Source organism: Synchiropus splendidus, chromosome 9 (genome assembly GCF_027744825.2).
Source record: "Synchiropus splendidus isolate RoL2022-P1 chromosome 9, RoL_Sspl_1.0, whole genome shotgun sequence".
NCBI classification, from domain to species: Eukaryota; Metazoa; Chordata; class Actinopteri; order Syngnathiformes; family Callionymidae; genus Synchiropus; species Synchiropus splendidus.
The window spans coordinates 9,210,643-9,235,878 of record NC_071342.1 but is presented as its reverse complement, the minus strand read 5'-3'; the positions used below and the strand labels follow the sequence as shown (position 1 = coordinate 9,235,878).

The window sequence follows — 25,236 nt, the reverse complement described above, 5'->3', positions numbered from 1 at the left end:
TGTGCTGCCACCCTCTGATGACATTATGCTATACAGATTTTAAAATTATTATTAATATTATTATATGACACATCAAATAAATGTTTTAAAAGCATTTTTATCAACAAAAAGGCCAACAGTATTCATGAATCATATTCATGAAAAATATGTGGCTTGTTCAAGACATCACGCTTCAGCATGTTCCTGGACTGAGCATAAATACAGGTTTGAGTTATCTGATCGACATGGAGAAAGGTGAATGGCAAAAAGTGAGTTGTAGATGGTGTGTATAGTAGTGATGGGCAGATGAGGTATCATGAAACAGTGTCCTAATTTTCAGAGGCCAATAGATGCCGCTCTTGGTTTAGAAATGATGTGAGGTTTCATTGAATCAGTTGTTCAACCCAAACATTTAACAGCAGATAGTGGCATCTGATGACCTCTGAAAATCAGGACACTGTATCATGAAACCTCATCAACCCTACAATACTGTAGACTGACAATTGTTTTACTGCCAAAGTTGAGACTAGTCAGGTGTAAAATGGCTCGGATGCCACGATGATGAAGGTTGAAAGTCTCTTAAGTGCACTGTTCTAGAGCTATATCTGTTTACGTAATGTAATAAGTCGGTGTTACATCTGGGCCATCCCTATTTTCCGGACCAACCAACCGTGTTTGTAAAACCGCGGGACAGCGATTGACTTTCATTTAGTTATGAAGTGTAGAGAGGATGAGCTGGAGATGAAGTGGGTTGTAGGTTGTATGAATTCAGATGACGAATGTAGACGGTCATAATGCTCTGGTTGAATCATGCGTATATATTGTTGTACGTGTTTGGTGAGTTGCTTTCAGGTTCTTATCAGACGTGGATGCAGGTCAAAGGTTGTGGCTGAGCTGATACAGATAAAGAATGTTGGCACCCACTACATGCCAAACCGTCCTGCTCTCCCCGCCGACCATACAGTGATGTATTACTGCGACGAGTCAGACAAGGCCCTCTGCTCAAGAACAGCGAGGACATCAGCATCGATCAAACTTAATCACTATTGAGCTGGATTTCCTGCTGGACGTTCCCTAATGACGTTGAGATTTCCGACCAAATGGGGCTGGCATTTGGATTTACGTGTCACGGCTGAAATCTACAGCAACACATAGGTCTATAGCCATTTCTTAATAATAACCAGCGTCTGTTTCTTATTTTCGACTGTATGTTGCCAAAAAGCGTTAGCAAACTGTTCGCTTACAATGCGTTTTTGGGGCCATTCTCCAACGCAGAAGATTAAAAAGTCTCTGTGGGGGCGCTGGTGAGGGAGGGTCCGTGGGCCGCAAAGATTGGAACAAGTGCTTATTGAGACGCAAAAAGTATGTAATCAAAGTTATTTCGGGGGAACGGAGCAGCCTGCTGACAGTCCTCTCTTATCCTCCGTTCTTCAGCTGTTCCATCTGTTCTCGCCTCCTCCTTAATCATCGTGCTGTTGCAGCAACCATTTTGCACCCCCGTCTTCAGCAGATCATTCTCTTCTTTTTCCATTTGCTGCATGTTTTTGGCTCCCCCAAAATTCTTCTTTTTATCGTAACATTATTGAACATTTTCAGCCTATCGCATGCAACATGAGGGCCATGATTTGAACCAATAATAGACTTTAGTGCTTGCTCTATGTGAAAGTATTCAACTCAGAGGTTCCATTTTACACATTTTACATAGTGAACAAATGAAGGTTGATTTAACTGCAGTGCCAATAGTTGCAATAATGTACAATATTTTTGTAACTTCGAACTTTATAATTTAATTAGATGCTTTTTTAAATTTATATCCTTGTATTTATCTATTTTTAAACTGAATGTTTCTTTAGTCAATGGCATTCAAACTCACAGCCTTTGCGCTTTAGTTACGATTGATAACGCTTCTACAGAAAGTAAATCTTAATAATTGGAATCCTATTACTGTCTTCAACAGTATGAAGCTTCCAAAGCTTCTGCATCCCTTATCGCTGCCCAAAGGTCATTTGGAAACAACCTGTTGCATGCTGCATCCCCTATTTTATGATTGAAGTGCTGTGTTTTGTTGGCAATGTAGGCAATGTAAGACCGTGTATCTTATTTAGCATAATATCATATAATATCGTGGTACTAGTGCCATTTTCAAATTGCTCCTGAAAACTATCTCTAGCGTCATCATCTCATCTAATCTAACCATGCTTTTTCTTGTACTGAAAGGGAGAAAATAGCGCTATCTGGTGTTTGAATGCAAAACTGAATCAGTAAAACTCACATTAACGTTGACTTTCGTTTACTGCTATATATGTATGGACTATGATGATGAAATAAGTACTTTACATCATTTAATTTTGGGGGTTTTTCTCATCCTCTGATGTCAAAATCGACAAACTCGCTTATTTGTGAAAGAAGTCACATTTATCAGTGCTTTTGTTCATTTATGTACACCTTGAATGCAATTTGAATGCAATGAAAAAGCTCAGTTCTTAGTGAGTGCTAACTTTTTATATGCCTGCCAATAGCCATATTAAACTTTCTAATCTTGTTTAATTGCACAGTGTCGTAAAACAATACTGAAAAATGTAATCTATTGACAGCACATTTTTCTATGATAAAAATAACATGATGCACAGCAATATCTTAAGAAGCATATGTGTACGCGGTTGTCTTGAACGTGAATAGCGTGGGAGGAATGAAAAGATCAACGATGGAGATATTGTCACGAAAGAAGCAGCTAATGACTTAATAGGAAGTGGTTTAACCGCCGAGAATGTAGCATAGGTAGAATGTCAACGCCAGGAACATTTGCGTGAGTGTACAGTACAGTGTGTGTAGTACTCCTGTTGTTTTGTGCATCATTTGCAGCACATTTTATGTCACAGTAAAATATCTTGCTGCGATAAAAAAGACTGCTTTTGCACTCCCATCTGAAAGTAGAGATAATAGTGATACAGAGATGGTGCCATGTTTGTGCAGGAAGTGGGCGTCATAAGCCTCATCTTCAGTAATTCAGACTTTACCAAAGTGAAGAGAAGACATTTGTATTAAAAACAGTGTTATGAGACTGAAATTAGATTTCTCTGTATTGTATTGAACAATCTTCTTTATTCTTAAATAAACACCACTGTTTTTTTTTTACCAGACCAATATCTCTATTATTACTAAGACACATACAGAGCATATATTGAAAACATTATAAATGGATTGAGGAAAATTAATAATGTTGCATTGAAGACCACCGTCAAGATTAAATTACATTCACCACCAATCAAAGTCAATTTAATTATTAACAAGCCTAAAAGAAACTAAATGGAACCAAACATGTATTAAACCTACAATTCTGCACCATTTAACATTAAAAAACATTTTTTACTAAGCATTCTAATCAATTTTTGTGTCCGTCTACGTTAAATGAAAAAATGCAATCACTAGATCGCCACCTGCCTGAACTTTAAAGTGCAAATTCCAGTTTCGTCTGGCTTCTCGCATGCATTATTCAAGTTACTGTCTCACCTGTGAGTTCAGGTTACGACTGGTCTCTGATGCATTAATGCACCTGAGCCGCACCCTCGTGTCATTGACTAATGTTACAATGTGCGTCTGTGGTTTTTGTTTTTGACCTGTTCGCAAACTTTCACTGAGGCCTTCTGAACCTGTCAGATTTTAATGGATACACACACACAATTGCTACTTAATTGGTGCATTTGTTTTGTAATTCCAATAAACAAACAGTATAAAACAGTATAAATAATAATGTACATTTTTACAAAAAATATACATATACTTTTACATTTTGTTGTCTATAAATATACATTAAGCGAGGTAATTCTTATTTTTACATTACAGGCCAAATATAAAAAATGATAGTCGATAAATACGATTTTTATCTGTATAAGAAAATGCCATATACAGGCTCTAGAAGTGTGTACCCACCAATGTTGTAGGTTGACAATGAAGTCAAAAGATTCTGTTTTATCTGGCATCTCAGGTCAGTGTGGAAGCATAAACACAATCCTTTTATTCCATGTGAACCAGGAGCCTTCCACAGGACTAAGGACCATCAGGTCAACATCTAACTGAGCAGCCACAGATGTGTGACGTTCGTCATACCTGAGCGAGCTCCCCTGAGCCTGAGGAGAATTTTGTTGCAAAATCCGGAGGTGTCACTCTGAGAGCGGCGCCTTGGAATGGGCCACAGATGAGGACAGGGCTTGATCTCCTGTGGGGGGCCATCGTCTTCCTCCTCTGCTTCCTGCATGTTGGTGTCGTCTCTCTCAGACATGAAGATAGTAAAGAGCACTTCCTCCTGCTGCTGCTCTTGTTCCAAATTCTGAAGGTGTGCGTGCACCCTTGTGTGTGCTCACGCCCTCGTCTCAAGGCGACAGGTTGCTCATATTGTGAAACGCGATCTGGCTTCAAAGTCACTTCAAAATCAGGGAGTAGTCAAATGGCAGCCGAAAGACTTGACAACAGTGTTGTGTTATAGTGTCATGTCATGGCTACTTACATTTGAGTTGGATGGTGCTGTAAGATCTAGTTTCGTTAGTTTTAGATTGCATTAATGAATAGTCACGACTGACGAAGAATCACTAAGCTGTGCTGTCCTTATCAGAGCCGACTAGATGGCCCCATCTGCCCTATAATGTTTGGCTTTGAAAGAAAACCTAAGGCCTTCTATCAATGAGCACCGCCAACTTGGCTCTGAAAATACGGATATCGCATCACGAGGCTCGGGAAGCTTCGTCAGAATGCAAGTATTTTTGAGTAAAGATCAAGAACCTAGGCGCAAAAGAAGGCTACAAACGTGTTGATGTAACGAAACGCTGTTTCATGCTCACCAGTGAAATACGGACGATATATTTGTAAACGCTAGATGTCGACAAATTATACTTTAGTTTACTTCTGCTCCATTTCACCCGCCGCTCGTTCAAGCACAGATCGTGACGACAGAGCGCTCACTCTGTTTCCTATTTGAAGACGCCAACGGGAAAATGTAACAATTTTCTTCATTTATTTTTAAATAAACGAAATACTTAAAAGATTGATTTTTCATATCCCTCATTTTTTGTTGCAAGAAAGACATTTTATCTGCATTTATTTGATTAATTGAAATCAGATAAAATAAAGCGTAATAAAGGAAAAGCTTGTGTTTTCAAATGGTTACAATTGATATATATAGACGCCTCACGTCACTTTTGTAATGAATGTAATCATAATTACAGGCTACAGCCCTATAAGGGATTAAAAAATGACTATGAATGCATTGTAAAACTTCGCAAATAAAAATAATTACTGATTGAATAAACAAATGAATTAATGGAGCAATCAATAGACAACCTTTCCTAATGCATTCATACTATTTGTAACATCTTTATTTTCTATATTCCATTCATTTTTGCACTATTTCATTTCCTCATGTAGTAATTAATTCATCATTCAGCGACTACTTTGACAAGGCCTTCACGTGATATCAGCCCTCAACTTCCATTTTTAGCGATAATAAACTGTAGAATTGAAGGTTTGGTGTCTTGAGTCACAGTTTGACGTAATAGGCGTTACTTCCTGTAGCGCTCTGCTCCCTGTCGGAGTGACGCTCCTCGCGGTGAAGCAGCTCTGTAGTTCGGTGCTGGGTCAGTGGAGATGGGCTGACCGAAGCAGACAGCCACCCAAACTACACCGGGACAGAAGCGGCTGCTGGAGGCGAGACGAGGGGTGAGCTACAGCCATGGAAGCCACTGAATCCTTCGACATTGTAGCAGTTATTGAGTTTGGTTTATGAAGCGAGCGGAGACTCGGGCGCAGATGTCGGGATTAGCATGTCCCGGGTAACATGTTCGACTAACTTCGTAGTCAGACGCCACCAGCACTTTCTTTTCACGAGCATGTATGAGCTTATATTTGGTTTATGTGGAGGATAAACGCTTAAACATTCACACATTTAATCGCCTGACAGGCGAATTAGCTGCTAATAGCTCGCTAGCTCTCCTGTCAGTTAATTTAAGGCCAGCGTTTGATGCTAATGTCTTCAATCATTAGCTCGTTACACGACTAAAGGTGGATTTGTTTCTCTTTGTCGTGTCTTAAGGTGATAATTGTGTGATGAGTCGATCCGCGATCATTTACAGTGGATAACTTTGTCGTCGGTTCCGCTAGTGTGTTGGTACTGGCCCAGTTGGACCTGCTCTATATGTGTCCGAACCAAGGAATCGTGAAGGCCGAAGCCTGTCGATCCTAAATATTTGTTACAAAGTAAAACAAATCTTAACCTGTTTGTTCTGGTGTGACACACTGTAAAGGTTCGGCTACACATAACATACAAGTACTTAACATGTTATACCTTCATTTCTGTATAATGTTACACAATGTCGTTATTAGCTCACCATAAAATCTTTTGTTACTTTTTACGGTTATGTAGTTTAATAATGTGTTCTTCTTGTGCCCATTTGCACAAGAATAACTTTTTGATGCTTTAAATAATAATATTATTTCTAAAAATGGATGATATTTTAATGCTTAAATTGGTAGCTATTCAAACAAAAGAAATACTTCCAGATGTGGTAGGTTCACTCTACTTTATTTTCTTAAACTGGGCTTATTTATTTTTATTTTTTTTATTTTTTTATTATTAGGCATTCAACTTTGGAAAGCTGGATTTGACTGATATGGAATAGGAATTAGGTATGCTGTATTTAGTAATGAGTTGCATATATTTTTCATATGTATATGTGTTTACGCAGCGTTGTATTTGTGTGTACCATTTCACTCGTCGATGGTTCTTTCGGAAGTTATGTTTCGCACCTCTTGCATGAAGTGATGTCGGCACTCTATTCTGAACCGTTGCCCAACTAATTTTAGTAACTTTCTTTAGTTAGTTTAGCTGCTTGTGCTCACTTGCCCACTCTCCTCGTGCCTCAGCCCGGGAAACAACGGCACTGTTTTGAAAAATGAGGGCGGTTACCTGGTTGATCCTGTTGCTAGCACATGTGCCTGTCAAAGATTGCACGCAAGTTCAAGTACAAACCGCCAGTTCAGTGAAACTAGGAGTAGCTCTTATTGAGTTACTGAAGTGAGAGCATGGTTTCCCCCTCAGCAACTTCTTCCTGATTTTTTTTTTTTATTAATATTTCTTTTCATTTTGAAGGCTTCAGAACAGTCTTGCGTTTTTATATTTATGTCATGAACGCTGGTATGCCAATGCATGACTGTAAGTTTTCTGGTTGATCGTGCTGGTGTAATATGTTGTTCAGTGACGGAGGCTGTCTATGCAGGTTTTTAGGATTCTAAGACGAGGTGTCTCACATTTGGATTTGGTACAGGTATATATGGCATTGCGGCAGGATGTTTTCAAACTGTAACTTTGTTTCCTGCAGCTTGAGGGCAAAATTTTATGGAATTAATACAACTCAAATGCTCATTTTTTTTCTCTTTAATTTGAGTCAGGATGAAAATATCCCCCTCTGTCGCACAAATAAATGATATTTAATCTAATCTCCAGTAAGACTCACAGAGTCAACAACGTTAACAGCTTCAGATGTCCCACCAATAGCAGTGTATTTCCATACCACGTTCACTAATCAAATGTGGCTGCATAGCCGTGGGTTCACAAAGGCATAATTTCTATCTAATCCAGCAAAAGTGAAACACCCAACCAGACTTAGTATATGCCTTATCGAAATGAAAAGCAAGACCGTTGACTTGTTTGGAACTTGGAGAGTTGGTCATGGTAATATTGTTTAGTAGTGATCAGCTGAGGAGGCACTTAAAACAGGAAAACAATTGCAGTTAACCCAGTCGCTGGATTTTGTGTTGTGTTTGTTTTATAGTACTTAACATTAGGCCTGCACGATTCACGGGAAAATCTGAGTCACAATTTTTTAGCTAAGAATTGATATCGCAATTCTCTGCCACGTTTTTTTTCCCCTAATGAAATACGTAGTTTATTGCACACATAAACCATGACAAAACAAAGTTGCATCGCCAGGCATGTGACGTTTGAGGTGCTGATAAAGATTTGTGGTAGCGATGCTCCGATCAGGGTTTTTGCTGCCGATCAGGATACCGATCACATGAATTGACAATGAATTTGTAGTCAAAATGAAGAGACCTTCTGTGTCGAAGATGTGATAACAAATCATTTTAACTCAGAAAGGTTTTATTATACCTCTTCTAGAAGGCAAAAAAATCTTGCAGAATGCAGCAACTTATTATATAAAAATTGATACAACTGAAAAACATGTAATTTGGGAACTCAGAAAATAGTAGCTTGCAGCGCCGCTTGGGAGCGTAAAACTCACAAAGGAAATTAGCGTTTGTGATGCAAAGCCAGTCGGTTTGCAAATTAAATCAGACACAAGGGTGAATCGAAATCGCATTTTTTTTAAAAAAGATTTATCGTGCAGGCCTACTTAACATTGAGATTTTACAGGAAAGAGGCTGCTGCCCCGTCCAGGATAAGTAGCCCTCTATGACTTGATGTGGACAGTCATTTTCTTTATTTCAATCTATCCCACACTACATATGATTGAGTTTGAGGAAGCAGTACTTACTGTAAAAATTGTAACGTCTTCTTTGCCACTTTGCCATATGAGCTGTACAACACCCCATTAAAAACAACCATTCTGTTACCACATTGTTGGGATGACACGTGCTGAGTTAGCAACAGTCCACTTAGGTCTTTATCATCACATCATATCATCATCATATCATAACCATCATATCGTCACCATGAGGCACTCTTACATCTTTCGTTTGGTGATTCGTGGTTACTATGTATTCTATTAGTTTTATTTTAATTGGTGAATCAATGTTTTTTTAGTTGTGGAAGCAGAGGTTAATTTAGAGAAGCCCATCATTTAATGACAACCATGGCCTCTTGTGAATTGTGTATGTCGCCTTTTTGCCACTAACAGTGCAGCTCCTGTAGAGTGCTCCTAATCTGTAGTGTGTTGGGTGTTGAAATAGGGGGAAAGTAAGGACACAAAGAAGGTGTCGTGAGATGCCAAGAGTGATTCAACAAACAAGTCACCCCATCTCCAATTGATCTGCTAATGGACATATGAATGTCAGTACTGGTCCACAATGCAAATGAATAAGTCTCATTATCATGGGTTCCAGTTCATCATACATCTATTTACCATGCTGACCAGGCTCTCCTTGCAATGGGCCAATTGGGATAGGTGTTGTTGAACGCTTTTGGGATACATTGGGGAAATGATGCAGCGAAATGATGCAGTGTAATCATGACATAGTCGGTCAGCCTTGAAAAGGCAGACAGAAATATTGGTACCACAAGCACAGAGGTGTGTGTCTCAATTCAAATGTTTATACCAGTTCAAGTGGGTCATGTTCAGTTTTATCATCTGCCTTCCCTTACCTCAATGTTATTTTACTCTCGATTTTCCCTCTTTCGACTTTGCGACTGTACGGTTAGAAACCTGCAGCATTAGCAGCTGTTATTTATGGCTGTGGTTGGAGGTCATGAAGTGAGAATATTGAGTATTGACCCTCGATGTCGCCCAGCTGGCCCACACTGTTGTTTTATGGTCTGCCATGTATGAGCAGTTGGCCACCATGTGATGAGGGGGATAAAGGCTGACAGCAAATGTTTCTGCTGGACTAGAATCCTGCCTGATAATATTTCTAGCCTTCCGTTTTTTTCCATTCACTATCAGTCAGTAAATACATTTCACCTGTAATAAGTGCAGAATCTCTCTGTCATGTAGACAAGCATCGATAGATACTCAAACAGTCTGAAATAATTACAAAGTTTACCCACTTTAGTTCCTCATACGGTAGTACAGAGATTATTTTAACCAGCTCTATATCAACTAAATATTTTTGCAATACACACATCTGTGTATTTCTTAAACGCAGAGAACTGTGGAAATTGTATGTTTTTCTGTAACAAATCCATGGGGGATTATATTACTCAGATAATCTGGGGTATACATCTTTCATGAACTTTGAGGGATATTAATATTTAAATATGATGTTTATGTTTTCTGGGCATTTTTTTTCCTACTGTCCTATACTGACACAGTTGTATTTTTTGTTTTTAACTGAGTTAGCCTTTGTTTTTTTCCCCACAAGGGAAAGAGCAAACTTCTTAATTCGTTGCTGAGTGTGACACAAGTTGGTATGAAATAAACGCATACACTATTGGTTCAAGGGAACCAGTGAAGTTCCTATTTGGTGGCCAACTATACTTTGGTTATATGCATTTGCGTTGCTTTTGAGCTCAATTCTTTTGTGGCTTCAATCCGTCACCACTCTTGGTCCACTCTCATTAATTAGTCGGCCAATTTCTACCTCTGTTTTCATTTCTTGAATTTACACCTGCATTGTCCTTGACCAGACAATGGAGATTAACCAAACTGCATTGTCTACAATTTTTAAAATAGACAGTCACTTTGCTATCTTATTTTAATGTGTGAATTCTGTCTGCATTTATTTTGGTAGTCATATCAATCTTAACTTTCTTTATTTTGCATCAATTTCCATATTCATAGTTTGTTGAATCTCCTTTATTTTCTCTATGCCACACAAATGGGAACATAACACATAATTGTGGTCCCATTTCAAAATTGTTTTCTTCTGATGTTGGTGGTCACCTCTGTCAATGTCGATGCATGTGCGAAATAGGATGACTAAAGTCGGTGTTGCAGCACACCGAGATGCTCTCAGCCTCGACTTCATGCACATAACAACCAGCTCTTTTGTCCCTACTTTGCCCCGATCCTCCCACACAGTCCTCATGATGTCCCAGAGACAGAGTGTCTTTATCCCTGCCTTCCAAAGACCCATCTCGCTCACATGTTTTAGGCTCAGTACAAAAAGATGGCAGCTTAAATGGACAAAAATGTGCTTTCGGTAATGGCGGCCACCCACCAAGCATTTGACACCGAGCATTGTGTCGCTACTCGCATTTAAAATCAGTTTTAGTGTTTTAGGGATCTGTTATGTTCAGGTGAAATGAATTGCTCTCTTCTTTGTGCCTTCTTTTTTGACTATGTTGAAGTGTTCTGTATGATGGGGGAGGAGACAAGAGGGGGTCTGGCCAGAGGCTTGCCAAATCAGATGGAAGAGCAGTTTGGAAGGGGATGGCACAGTAAAGGAGGCGAGTGAGGGAACAAGACGGAGAGGGAGGAGTGGATGGAAGAGAAAGTGACAGTGTGGTGTGTGTTGCTAGGAAAAAAGATACTGGGAGGAAGAGAGTAAATGGGTGAGGTTTATATAAAAGGCGGGGTTGTGGTTGCGTCACATGATCTATTGGCAGAGTGGCCTAGTAAGCTCCAGGTGGCAGAGAAGCTAGAAGAGAAAAAGGAACCGGACACAAAAGCAAGTAATCGTTCCCTATTCTTTCCTTTTCCTTTCTATTCTTAAACCTTCCTGGCCTTCAGGATTCCGAGCTGTCCCGCTCCTGCCCGCTTCTCTCCGGCACCTCTGCAGTCCTGGCCCAGTAGGGCCAGGGAATGACCCGGCAGCAGGATGCCTTACGTGGACAGGCAAAATCGTATCTGTGGCTTCTTGGACATCGAGGAGAACGAGAGCAGTGGCAAGTTCCTGCGTCGATACTTCATTCTGGACACACAGCAGGGCAGTCTAGTCTGGTTCATGGACAACCCACAGGTACCCGCACTCACTCAGCATTTCAATAAATGTAGGAATGCTCTTGGGATCTTGAGTTTTTCTAATGAAAGGAAAATTTACCTGATCCGCAAAATTCCAATTTTCTCAGATTGAAATCTTCTTGTTGGTTTTGTTGCATTAACATTAAATGAAGAGGAATTTAAATTTGATAAAAAATGCTATTGTTGTCCATGGTGAAGCTGTGGAGTCTATCTCAGTCAGCATACGTTTCTCGCTGCCTTTTAATCCATGTTGCAGTCTATCCACTGTATATCCAGTCTGGTTTACCTCAGTTGATCTCACCGACCATATATTGAAGCTCGAAGTAGTTGAATGAAAAGAATGGAACCAGTAGAAGGGTGTCATTGCACCACACCACTATCAGTGTCTTTTTTGCCCACTCCAGTCTCAAGTGGGTCAACGTAGCTGCTACTGAAACGTGGAAACATCTTTCCACTCGGACCCCTGCTGCGGTGGCTATCACAGTATAACCCTCCTTATCATTTGTACGCCCTGCTGCTTCAGAGAGGCAGCATTTGTAAGTGTGCTGTTACATGAGGTATTCATAAATCATGTACTGCCAGGGAGTGTTTGAATTATTCAGCCCAGACCTCTTCTATTTATAGACTGCAAAGGCTAAAACTTTAATGACGTTGAATCTCAATCCCATGATTTTTGAAGCTCAAAAAATTACTATCAGGCTGTCAACACCAAGTCTGTTGATATGTATCATGAAAATAACCAGACAGCATTCATGCACTTTGTTATGTGCTTACATTCACAGAACTTGCCGATCGGTGCAGAGTGTGTGGGATCGCTTAAGCTCACGTACATTTCCAAGGTAGGAGTTTGTTTCATGTATTAATCAGTCGCAGGATTAGGGTCATTGATATAAACCTTGTTTTCTTACGCTACAGGTCAGTGATGCAACCAAGCTGAGGCCCAAAGCGGAATTCTGTTTTGGTAAGAAACTCTTTTCTTTTTTGGTAAATTTCTCAGCAGTTTTAACAGTTGAGTGCATTTATGGTCACGTAACAAACCTCCACACTGTTGCAGTTGTGCTTCGGGATACTGTTTTGTCATGCGATGCGTTCACTAAAAATAAATTGCTGCTTCTCTGGAATTATATTCCGCAATTTACTACAGCAGCCTTCCCCTTTTAAATCTCCGGTACTTTCTAAAGCCCACAAGGGTCATTGTGGTTAATCACCAGCTGAATGGGCCTGGTGCTGTTATTATAACCTCAGGGAGGCGTGATTGCTGTCCTTGCCTGCCCTCTGAACCTGTTTAAGTGCGTTCATCACCAGTGGCTTTCTCTATTCACAGCGTTTCTGTTTAGCAAACACAGAGAGGCTGCTGCAGTTGATGGTCACGCAAGGGCAGATCTGTGTGACGTGAAGTTTCTGAGGTGCTGTAGTGTCAGTGATTGTAGGATCCAACACTTAAAGCGGCATGAAAGGTTTCGGATAAATTCATTTGTCTGCGTACAAACATTATGAAGGATTGTTTTTGTTGACCTAAGACGACTACTGTGTATGTAATTAATGAAAAATATCAAGATTACATTTTAGCTGTGTTTATTCTTGTTTATTTTTGTTTATTCTTCTTTTATATCTGAACATGATGTTTGTACGATAAAAGTTTAAACACTGCGTTGGTTCTCAAAAACAGAGTGGAAAAGTAGAGGGAAAAAATATTAAATGCTGTCATTGAATATGTATTGTTTTTCAACTGAAGATATTATAAGTAAGTATTTAAATAAATGCTCGGTAATTTTTTATGTGTTCTTCAGTAATTTTGTGCCAAAAGACAAGTGCGTCTTCGTATAGAAATAAAAGCTAATTAGCACTTTTTTTTTTTTTTTACAAAAGCCACATTCGTAATCCAAATATACAATTTAATGTTTCAACCGTTTTGTTACCAACTACAAGGTTATTCAGCTCATAATGTATGTTGAATTTTTTTGTATCTTATATCTGTATTTCTAAGTTGAAAATAGTTCATTTTGCCCTCTGAATTCTGTGTTCCTTAAAAACAGTGTTTTCAACAGTAAATTCAACAGCTGTTGGTCAATGACTTGTGACCAGAGTTTCTTTACTCTTCTTCTCCTCGTCCTTCAATCGCAGGAAATGTGTGTGTGGGTGTGAGTGTGTTTAGAGCAAGAAGATGACTTGTGTGTCATGTTGTACGTGCGCACCAGTTGTCATGTTGTTTTTTTCTACTTAGTCAGGATGTCGGCGCTTGAATCTGAAACTGTCTCGGAGATTGCAGTTTATTTTTAAACTGACATGTGTGTGACATACATCACCAGCTCCCGGCTGCTCATCGTCACGGAAGTCACTTATGGCATATATACACAAGGGTTGTAGGTTTCTGCTATACTGCCATGTTTTATTTAATATTTGTCCTTCAGAGATAAAGAGTGTTGCATTCGTGTCCATGTGAACATGTTTGGTTGGCTGAATTTCCTTGCCACATATGCTTTTAGTAGCGATGAGTCAGATGTGATCCTCCTGCTTCACATGCCCTAGAAAGCATTACACACCCACCAGAATCAAGCAGACAGTTCATATGTTAGATGAATTATACGTGTGGTGCTCAGGGTTTGGTTATACATCAGATTTAACAGTGTTGAAACACACTACGTTGCTGTAGGGCATCTGCAGGGATAGTTGCTAACTGAAACAGGAAAATATTTGAGTTTGTAGCTACAGAATTGAACTAAATGCATTCAGGTGTGTTCATATGAAAAACACATTCAACATTTGAAACATAATTGATAAGCAATCCATTTCACGTTTTGACCATCACATTTATACTTGAAAAGTTTAAAGCTGTTAATTTTGGATGTGCTTCATAATTCTTTACTGAGTGTTTTTACCCTTTCGCAAGTATATTTATGTCTTTTCTGGAAACCCTTTACTCAGATTAAGTTCGGTAAGGAATCATAACTCAACAGACTGTCTGGACTCCCACTCTCTCTTTTCCTTTTGATCCGTTAGTCATCAATGCTGGGATGAGAAAGATCTTCCTGCAGGCTAACGATCAACAGGACCTCGTGGACTGGGTCAACGCGCTCAACAAAGCCACTAAGATCACTGTAAGACAAACAAACGCACTGTGCACCGACACAAGACGTGCTATTCAACTGAAGCATTTTTTTCTTTTATCGTGTTTTGCTGAGTGCACTTTTACTTTTTCCTGTACTGTATAAGTGAATGAGTGGACTGAGATGAGAAGCTGGATCCGAGTGAGTCAGTGTGTGACTAACAGGACACTCTATTGTTGTGTAGAGCGCAGGCGTATTTCCGTTGTCCGCCACATGAGTTTTCAATATCCAAAATGATTGCCATTTAAGGAAAGACTGATTTTTATGTCTTTAATGTGCTATCTAATTTCTTTAGGTTCCAAAAACAACAGATGGCCAGCAGAATTCTGAGACCCTGAAGTGTGTAACTGATGTCTCTGGACCTAAAAAACAAGTTTCCTACAAGACTGAAATTATTGGAGGAGTTCCCATTGTTACTCAGACACAGGTAGTATTCTCCGCCTTATAAAAATAAACAAACCTACATTTATTTTAGAAAGGTTAAAGGCAACATACTATGGCTTATGAGAGCCTAATCTAAGTGGTATTTCCAACAGAATTCACATCTGAAACACGATATCTAGTATGATTCTAAACAAAATAGTTATTCAATTACTTCCTCAGTCCAACGATTGTTCCAGCACAAGCACATAGCTAAAACTCGACTCAGTGCTCTTTGTTGAAGTCATAAAAATCTAATCTTATGTTCCTGAGTTGGCACGTTGACTACTTCCCCTGATAAGAGCCTTTGAGAATCTAGGCCAAGACGATAAAAGTCGATCTTACAAAAAGTGGTTTACCTGAGGCAGATGTTGAGGGCCTGAAACGTTGAGTTGGAGTAGTAATTTACTATTTATCACTATGATTTCAGCAACAAAATAATTAATAAATAATTAATTCACACTCAAATCAAATGTATTAGATGTTTAATTCATTACAACAATTCTCATTTCAATATTTGATACCAGAATGGTAAAAATGGTAAAGGGCTTTTACTTATTGAGCGCTTGCTTATTCAGCACCCAAAGCTCAGGCATGCTCTCATAAAATAAATTTGTCAGTGAGGTTGCAAACAAAACAATTTTCTGGCAAACGCAAGCTTGATGTTGGAAAGCCTGATGTAAGAAAACAATACATAGATGCAGTGCCACTTACATGACTAGCATGTGTACTACTTTCTTTTCAACCTATCTTAACAATTAGGCGCCATCTTTGCAGCATTTGAACAAGCCATGCTGCAAATATCGAGGCTGATGTAGTTACTACTTTACACTGACAACTCTTAGTTCAATCTGAGCAACATTTGTAGCGGTCTTTGTTTCACAATCCAGTCTAGGAGATGAGGAAGGTTGTAGTTACATAGTAACTAGTTCTTCAGAGGGATATAAGTGCTTCAGAGTTGAGGAAGAATGTCACGAGTGGATTGGATAAACATCTATTAAGTTATGTAATACACTGTGGCAGCCTCCTGGTGATGTAATTTCCAAATTATATGAGTGAATTTACTTCCATCCCAAGCCTTGCATAGCACGGAAGATTGGTCTCTTTTTGCAGTATGTCGTCTTCTTTTTTGTACTCTCTCATTTTCAAGCCACATACTTTTAAAATGGTGACATTAAATTTCATTGAAAAAACTCTGGCTCTGTCTGCCACCTTGACTGCCGATTATCAGTAGGGAAACTCTGGGTTCATGTTGTAATGTCACCCACTATTGGGATAACAAAACCCTGATACATGTACGTGGAGCTGCTGTAGTCCGTGTTCGGCACAGGCCTCAGTTGTGTTTCCCTTTTCTTTTCCTTTGTTTAGCCCCTAGATCGGCAGCAATGTTGCTCACAAACATGGCGCACGCAGTGTGCCGCTCGATTAGACTCTGCAGTCAATCTGTTTCTGTTCTATAAACAAGATACCTCCTCCAGTTTTCCTCTTTCTGTCAATCTTGCTTGTTACTACCCTACATCTTATTTATTGTAAATTAATCTTCTGTCTATCGATTGTTTGCCCAGCATGAAGGGACAGATGGCGCTGACCGAACCGAACGTGAGGCCATGCATCGCTCGCACAGTCAGCTGCCGTACTTCTTGGGCCGACCGACTCAGGAGCACACGGTCATCAAGTCAGGATACTGTGTCAAACAAGGAGCAGTGGTGAGTCCCAGCTCTTCTTCACTGTCCAGTTCTATCTGCTTGGCTTCATAATTCTATTCGTTCTCTTGTTGGCAGTCGTCTTTTATAACCATTATAACAATCTTTCGCAATTGACGGATACAGATATTGACTTTCTTTTTTTGCTGGAAGAATTTGCGGTCTTGTGTACTTGAGGAAGCTCGGTCTTAGTTTACTAACCCTGCTCTAAATATACTCCAGAAGTAAATGTACACAATATACAGAAGCCTGAAACGGAAACGGTGCGCTGGTCATTGTTACTGCTGGGAGACGGCTATGGCTCTTGTGCTACCAGAAGGTTGAACAAAGGTCTGAACATTTCCTCTCTTTTTTTTTTTTCTTTCCAGATGAGGAACTGGAAACGTCGCTATTTCCTTCTGGAAGAAAACTCAATGAGCTACTTCAAATCTGATTTGGTAATAACCTTTGCACAGATGTGATTCATCAGTGCAGATTAGGCTGACCGCTGAAGTACACGCCAACTTCACTGCCATGAGTCCTGACAAGTTTCTAATCTACTGTCTCTGGAATTCGCTACCTTTTCTGCACATGTTCCATCATGCTCGCCCCCTCCCTCACCCAGGCCCTCCTTTCACACAAACACACTTGACTGACTGTCAGAGGGATAACGTGCCCTTATTTTATATTTATTTGCCAATTGCTGGGCCCAGAGGACACAGACTGCCTGTCTACTGTATCAAATGACCGTTTTTAAATGACAGCAGGGCAAACAACACCATCATATCGTCTATCTGGCTGACAGACTTAGCTTTGCATGACACGAGAGGATAAAAAGTGATCTGTTATTTGTTATGGTGTTCGTAGTAACTGTTTTTCCCCCCATCAAATTTAGGAGAAAGAACCTTTAAGGATGATTCCACTCAAGGAGGTTCACAAAGTCCAGGAGTGCAAACAGAGGTATTTAACAAGTCCAAGCAACTTCCTCTTGAACAAAATATGTCTTGTGTCCAACCTGTATTTCCCTTGTTCTCCTACAGCCGCCCTATTGAGTTTTAGCTTTTCACTAGTTAACTTCTTCGTTCTATCTGCACCCTATTCCTTATGGAACAATTTGTCTCGCCTCAAACGGCAACATTGCATGTTGATAAAATAGCATTGTTTTCTTCCATCTGATGATGCTCATCCAATACTTGGATGAGAGCTAAATCACTTAACAAATAGTGTTTACATATTGGCATGAAATTGGTAAAACTTTACCTGAGGCTTATCTTTCTGCAACTAGTTTTTGAAAGCACTTTTATAGTGGTCGGTGTTCGCAAGTGTACATTCTGTGTGTGTGTCCTTTGTACGTTCACAAAACATAGTTTACTAGTTATTTATTGTCTTTTCCATATTCCGTTTTCCATAATCCCCATATTTCATTCACCAATATTCTTGCGCTGTTTTCTAGCAGTTCATATTGCCATGAAATTATGACTGCCGCATGTATTTGGCTCAAACATCTTCACTGGCCACATCGTGAGCATACATGTCACCAGTCACTACTTTTCGTGTCCAAGGAGACATCACTCCCTCCTCTCTCTCTGCCTCCGGGGATATAGAAAGAATGATTCTTTCTTGTGACCAGGGTATTCCAAGGCTTTTTCAATAGTAATATTTGTGGTATTTATTTACACATTATGTAATCGTTAAATCTTTCTCAGAGAGTTTCTGAGAGTGGTCACCGAAAAAGAGCAGCTCTCTTTTGAACAAGTGATCAACTTTTTGTCTGTGTCAAGACCAATGAGAATGAGAGGCTCATCATGTGTGATCAGATCCAGAGAAATTGCTTGAAAAAAGGCCCTTACTCCCACGCTGACCTGGTCCACTGCTGTTGGCACCCACAGTGTCTACCTTAGCTTGACAACCGTTAATCCCTTTATGTGTTCATGAGCCTTAGAGTGCAAAAATGTTTTGTCCTTCATTTGACCACCTCTCAAAAACAATTAAACCGAGCAATGAGTTGCCCGTCTCTGCCCTTATTTTGCGCTTATTCAACCATCGCCCGGCCCGTGGATGCAGAAGGTCCTGTCTATTTTGTAATGGAATTGTATAGTCATTTAAGATTAAGATATCATAATTATGATTCCTAGTTTGTAAATGAAAAACTGGACAAGTTTATGGTGGAGTTGTACAGGACTTTAAAGTGGCTTATGAATGTGTAAACACCCCTCTGTGTGATGCTGCAACACACCTCGAATGTTTTTTGTTTGCTTGTTTTTTTATATAATGCAAGTCTTTTCTTATCTGCCACAGTGACATCATGATGCGAGATAATCTCTTTGAGGTTGTCACGACTTCCAGGACGTTCTACATTCAGGTCCGATAGCCGGCCACATCAGTAAGACTGACACAGGCATAACTGTTCCACTGATTCTGTCTTTTCTCTGGACACCAGGCGGACAGTCCAGAGGAGATGCACAGTTGGATCAAAGCTGTTTCTGGGGCCATTGTGGCTCAGCGGGGGCCCGGGAGGTCTGCTGCCACAGTATGTTTGACAACTTTGTGTTCTTTGGAGTGTCATTGAAGCTACATGAACACTAAACCTGACAAGATGCGACGATAGAGCTGATGAAAGTTTGGTCAACACGATTGCTGCTTCTTCTTCCTTCAATGTTTTTGTGTAGTGCCATTCTGAAAGGCTTACCTGAGGTAGAGATATGAATTTACCTGATGAACATGATTTAAATGTGTTTCATTTTAATCTTGCTTGGCAAGTAATCTAAGACAATCAGTACAATCTCTGCTTTCCTTTGGGATGTGAGCACAGTTCCATGCACACCAGCTCCTGGTCGTCCGTCATCATTTGAGTAGGCGGGTCGGCTCAGATGGTCTTCTTCTCCCTCGTATCTGCAGGGTTGTCTCCTCAAGCATGAACCCGACTTGATTAATGTGTCCTCTGTTTTAGCAAACACCTTGTAGTCCTTTTCTCAGCCGTCCGTGTGGGTTTTGAACTCGCCTCTTTCCGTCTAGCCGTTTTCCAAAAACAAACATGCTGGTTAACCAACTCTGAATGATCCATTGTGTTCATAATTACTTGATGTTGTTGTGTGAAAGCGGTGGAAGAAGATAAACAAATCTACAAACTTCCATTTGAACATCCTTGTCGGGACGTTTCAAACGACTCCCAAAAATAAGCCACATGGAAATTGCTGTGCTGCTGAGAACAATGGCCTTTGCTGTGGTGGTCACCTCATTGGTGTCTGTGGTTCTCCCTCTCCCCTCCTGTGTCTTCTCCTCACCTGCTTGTTCTACCCTCCCCTCCTCCAGTTTTTTCCCCATCAATTTCCCTCCTCTGCCCCCCCTTGTGGCCAGACGGCGCATCTGCTCTAATCCTGCTTTGCACTGTGTTGTTGCAGATGCGGCAGGCCAGACGGCTGTCGAACCCTTGTATACAGAGGTATACATCCCGAATCGGGGAGTGCAGCAGCACGTATGTCAGCTCGTCCAAAACCTCCCTTTTGAACTATTACGTTCCCTTTTTTATGCAATACTGTTTTCCACTCACTGGCTGACACTTCTGGTTGTAGACCACATCAGCTCAGATCTCCTGACGCTTCTTTTTTCCCCCAAAAATAAGCAACCACATCCTTAATACGGCTGTGATAACAAACACTCCTCCCTTTAATGCCCTCGCTGCCTGCCATCACGTCATTCCTCCTCTGCTCTTCTTTAAGTTCTGCATCGGCCACTGATCAAAGTTCAGGGTCCTGGCAGTTAGTACTGATAAGACACGCCGGGATGTTCACCTAAGGTGTGTTTGATTCCTTCTGCATGAGAGGATCATTTCCACCGGCACGGTAGCTGAAATCATGCACACCTTATAAACGGCTTCAGGTTCAGTGATGAAAGCAGATCAGAAGAGTGACAAATGCGCTGAAATGTCTAACTACCGTTCAGACCTGCAGCCACATCTGCCTCCCTCCTCTCCACTCGCAGAGCTTTGACATGTTTTCGCTGGTATTGTTGGTAATTTTGGACCTAAATGAGAAGAATCTGAGCAACTGCATGAGCTAGCAAGCCGAGAGTATCATGTTGTCTGTGTGTGTGTGTCTTTCATGCCGTTTGTTTCTCTCCCCTCCATGTCCCGACGTCTCTGCAGCCTGCTGCAGCTCTGTACCTGTCTTAGATGTGTGACTTCCTGCTTGTCTCTTCTCCTCCCTCCTGTCCACTGCCTGTATGTTTTTCTCCTTTCTTTGTCATTTACACTGACGTTCAGTCTGTGCTAACTCTTCAGGAGCATCAAAGTCAGTGTGAGGAATTAATTCTTGCTGAAGTAACTGTTAACAATAATGACATTATGTCATGTTTTCATTTGATTAATGGGATTTATGGGACATTTGTGTGTCATAAATCTACATCTGTGGCTTCATCCACGCTTAAGTGAACTCATTTTTAAATTAAATTTGAATCTAATGTCAACGTTTCGCTGCACAAACTTTCAGTTCAGGCTGTTACGCATTTATAATATTGCAATTCATTTTTTGATTAAAAAATGTTAATGGTGTCACATTAATAATTGTTCTATTTACAATTGAAATTTTTGCAGATGTCTTTGATAAGCTGCTTGAAAAATAGCTCCTGCAAATTCTTAATGTTGCATATTTTGCTCAGTCAATGACTGCGGTTCCATGCAGAGTGTAACTCGACTAATGCAGTAGCTCGACTAAGCCGCTGAGTCGGATTGCGTCCTGGTTTGCATTTAAAATCGAACTATGAGTAGCTCACCTCCGTGAAGAGGTGTGGCATCTTGAGTCCGTCCAGTTCCTACGTTATAGTGACACCGATCGTGCACGTCAGAGTGATTGTTCGATGCAGACTGTCATGCACAGACTCTTGCTTTTGCTCACCGGTGTTGGCCCCGACTCACTTAGCAGCCATGCTTAAGATTGCAAGCGTAGTGGTAATGCCGCCTCCTTAAACCAACAAATCATGCCTTCTATCTTCTTGTGGGAACTTACGAACAAAACGACATGAGTGAAGGAAGTTGAAGACAAATATACACATCTACAGAGCATGGTTGAGTTACAAAACACAGCAGATATCAGGTTCATCATGTGTTCTTTGCAGACATGGGCTAACACCGAGGAACACACTACTACATCAGGGTACACACACAACTTCTCGATTGTAAATAAGGTTGTTAGACATCATTCGCCCGTGATTAGTCTACGAGTTAGTTTATTTCTACTGTGTAGCTGAGGCTCGTGCAGCTGTACATCACCCAGTCCGCTCATAGTGGAGCTACTCGGCTACATGCTAGCTTCATCGAGTTACTAACCGCATCGTCCAGGTCGTGTAGTCCGACTAAGACAAATTCCACTTTCTTTACAGTAGTTGGACTAAGCTGTTTATATGCATTTTAAAAGTCCAAACGTAGCCGGACTAACACAATAATTCAGTTTTCTGAGCCGTCATGTAACCACAGTCAGTGTTTGGGACATACTTGATAGCATGTCTGTGAAACAAAAATCATGCTTGGTTTGCTTTGCGGAGTTGCAAACAAGTGGCATGAGATTACTCTACTCAGTATCTGACAGGATTCTGGCATGTTTTAGAACTACTCTCACTTCAGACAGTTGATACTTGATGATTGGATGATGAGGTTTCATGAAACTGTGCTCGGTAGGTGGCGCTCTTGGTTGTAAAATGATGTGAGGTGTTATTGAATTCATTGTTTTGATTGTATTGAAGAGATTGCCATCTAGTGGCCTCAGAAGACGAGGACTGTGTCATGAAACCTCATCACTATCTTACATAAAGATGCACAGAATGTTTGGGTTTGTGGATTAAGCCTGGATTAAGTGTCTTGATGCGCCTTGTTTTCTCGTGTCACTAACTGCTTTCTCTTTTTCTACCTTGGCTCCTGCATCTTCTCTCCTCCCGTCGGTCTCTTCTGTGTTTCAGAGATTGAAATCTGAAAGTTAAACGCTGACGAATGACTGACTACTGCTTCGTTAAACACTCTTCCACTACCGAAACTAAAACCTGCTGACACGACTACCACTCTTTCTTCTACTACTACTGCTCTTTCCACCACCTCCACTCTTGCAATGCTACTTCCTCCAGCACCTTCAACTTCCAGCATTACCGTCGCTGCATCAGGCCGGTGCTAACACCAAGTCTGTAACTTCTCACCTCACGCGTTGGTGTCTCACGGCCCTTACCATTTCTGATGTTCCTTGTCTGTTCCAGGACGCCGGCAGCCGTTCCACTTTCTACCGGAGCCACGCGGGTCCCCCAATCCCTCGCTCGCCCATATCTGCCGTGCCACCATGCTACCCAGAGTGGGGCGCTGCTGTCACGTGCGGCCCACGCTCGCAGCCTGGCGTGGGACAGCGAGCACTTCATGAGCCTGCTGCCCCGGCCCAGTCCAAGCCGCACGCCAGCACGCCTCTCCCTGCAGGAGACCCGCCTGGCAAAGTGAGCGGCGACAAGCCGGCGGACATGAACTCTGAAGAGTCGCCATGGCGGCGGCGGAGCAGCTTCGAGCCCCACATGCCTGAGCCACCTCTGGACCTGGACGCCGCTGACCTGCCGGTGAGCGAGGTCTGAGGTCCAGAGCCAGATCTCCAGCTTAGAAACAGGCAGGTGTTGCCAAAAACCACAGACTATTATTGAGAGCTTCTCCACCAGCGCCGAGTGAGAGACAAAGGTCGGGTCATCACTGAACTGAACCTGCGTGCCAAAGACGACCCGCTCCCCTCCTTGTGACATCACATCAGTTTATTTATTCGCCTAGAGCAGACTTGAGAAGCCAGTTTTGGTCATTCATGGCTGTTGACTTCTACAACATTCCCAAGCAACTCATTTTTAAAAAAAATGTTATCTTCCAATTGACAAACTCGTGGTTTGAATTATGTGATCATTTTTAGGCATTCAGCTTTTGAAAAAGTAATTGAGAGGTGAAATAAGTTTAGTCTATTAAATGAACAATATTTCTGCAGACATGATATCAAGCTAGTCGACTGCAAAACCTGCTCCTCAGAATGGACGCAATAGGTGATATGCTGTACTAATAATCTCCTGTCAGTGTGGCACATTGTGTTGACTGAATCCGTCGGCTGCTTTCTGACTGCTCGGGAGTGTTGAAGAAACTGACGCCGCCGTTGCCACATTAAGAGCTTTTACCAATATCCGTGCCACTTTGTGCCAAGTTTAAAGGGAGCTTTCGATATTCAAGAACAGGTGCCGAGATCAGCAACAGCCTGGACTTCCATCCCCACTCGCTTCCTCTGTTTTTAGCTGTAACACTGGACTTTCTATTACTGTTGTTCAACCTTCATTCCATCCTCTTCCACTTCACAGCATTCGTGACTTCCTTGTCCAGGTGCAGATGTCTTAGAACCAGCAACTCAAACCGTTTCATTATAGGCATATCAAAGTGTGGTTGTCCCATTCGTATTTGGGTTTTCATGGTTGTCAGTAATAAGCTCATGCGCTGACAAACAGGGTTCTGTGCTTTCTGAGTGTGCAGCTCATTATTAATAATGATCAAATCTGCGTTGTGTTGAATAGAAGCTCCACTCATTGCGGTCGACTAATTCCTCGCCGTTAGTTTTGAACCTCTTCTCTAGTTCTGTGTGACGTGTGTTTGCCGATAAAGAGCCTGTTTATTTTTTATATGCTTCTTGATAGTCGACTGATTTGTCTCTTGTCTGTGTTGCCAAGTGTTAATCCAGTAGCAGGCAGCAGCCTCATGGTCGTGTTTGAAAATGCTCCACGATGCACACTAATGTGTTTGTTTTTCGATTCCCTATGATTTAACAGCACAAGGACAAGCTATTTTATCCCGTTTGAGTCTGGTGTAACTGCTTTTTCAATTGTTTCTATTTATTATGTGGATGAAATAAACACTGAAACGTGATCGTCCATGACTTGAGCGGTGAGCTGATGTTGGCAGCTTCTCTGACCTCTAGTGGCGAGACTGGAAACTTCCTGCGTCTTCACGGCCAAACAACGAGAGGGATCAAAAGATTGATGTCCTTTAGAATAGCTAACATACAGTGTGTTTCCTTTAATACCTGAATATATTTAAGAAATGTGATGCTCCCCTCCTAGCCAATATTTTAATTAATTAAAATGCGTATTAAGTGGCGCTGAAGAGCCACTTTATCTCAGTGGAGCCCAGTGTGGAGGGGCCCTTGGCTGCCCTTCCTCCCTTTATGATCTCCTGTTACTGCTTTTCCGTTATTGACCCCAGTGTTACCGTGAGCTCTGTTGCGCCACAGGGGTCTCCTTTTCTTCACAATCCCCGTTATTTCCCAAACTAAAGCTTTTAAACCAGGATCCCTCGAAACAAGTCCCAGTCATCCTCTGCGTTAAGACCTCTTTATGACCCTGATTCATTACGGCTGTGTTCACAGGCCCCGTGTTAAC

At 41.2% G+C, this 25,236-nt stretch overlaps 2 protein-coding genes across 10 annotated transcripts in view; one reads left to right on the top strand and one right to left on the bottom strand.

Annotated features, from left to right (window-relative positions):
- The window catches only part of phactr2 (phosphatase and actin regulator 2), a 39,330-nt gene extending 35,082 nt beyond the window's left edge, over nucleotides 1-4,248 (bottom strand). For both annotated transcript variants that reach the window (XM_053876020.1, XM_053876022.1), the window contains exon 1: nucleotides 4,087-4,248. In XM_053876020.1, the coding sequence (XP_053731995.1) occupies nucleotides 4,087-4,234 (148 nt within the window). In that variant the 5' untranslated portion in view covers nucleotides 4,235-4,248. The remainder of the gene's footprint in view (nucleotides 1-4,086) is intronic.
- Nucleotides 4,249-5,567: 1,319 nt separating this feature from the next.
- LOC128764770 (pleckstrin homology domain-containing family A member 1-like) lies at nucleotides 5,568-24,882 on the top strand. Of its 8 annotated transcripts, XR_008415799.1 has the most exons (15): nucleotides 5,697-11,313; nucleotides 11,376-11,604; nucleotides 12,389-12,445; nucleotides 12,522-12,567; nucleotides 14,607-14,704; nucleotides 15,009-15,140; nucleotides 16,699-16,839; nucleotides 17,205-17,273; nucleotides 17,711-17,775; nucleotides 19,114-19,177; nucleotides 19,256-19,345; nucleotides 20,217-20,290; nucleotides 20,960-21,034; nucleotides 22,765-22,979; nucleotides 23,053-23,200. XR_008415799.1 is itself a non-coding variant. In XM_053874879.1 (14 exons), exons 2-14 carry the CDS (start codon nucleotides 11,464-11,466, stop codon nucleotides 23,282-23,284), a joined length of 1,284 nt encoding a protein of 427 aa, XP_053730854.1. In that variant the 5' UTR covers nucleotides 5,568-5,688; nucleotides 11,376-11,463; the 3' UTR covers nucleotides 23,285-24,880. The 8 variants fall into 8 exon arrangements, 4 of the variants coding, with proteins under 4 accessions (XP_053730854.1, XP_053730853.1, XP_053730856.1 ...); XM_053874879.1 differs by lacking the exons at nucleotides 5,697-11,313; nucleotides 22,765-22,979 and adding an exon at nucleotides 5,568-5,688 and having other exon boundaries at nucleotides 23,053-24,880; XM_053874878.1 differs by lacking the exon at nucleotides 22,765-22,979 and having other exon boundaries at nucleotides 5,695-11,313; nucleotides 23,053-24,882.
- Nucleotides 24,883-25,236: the final 354 nt, after the last annotated feature.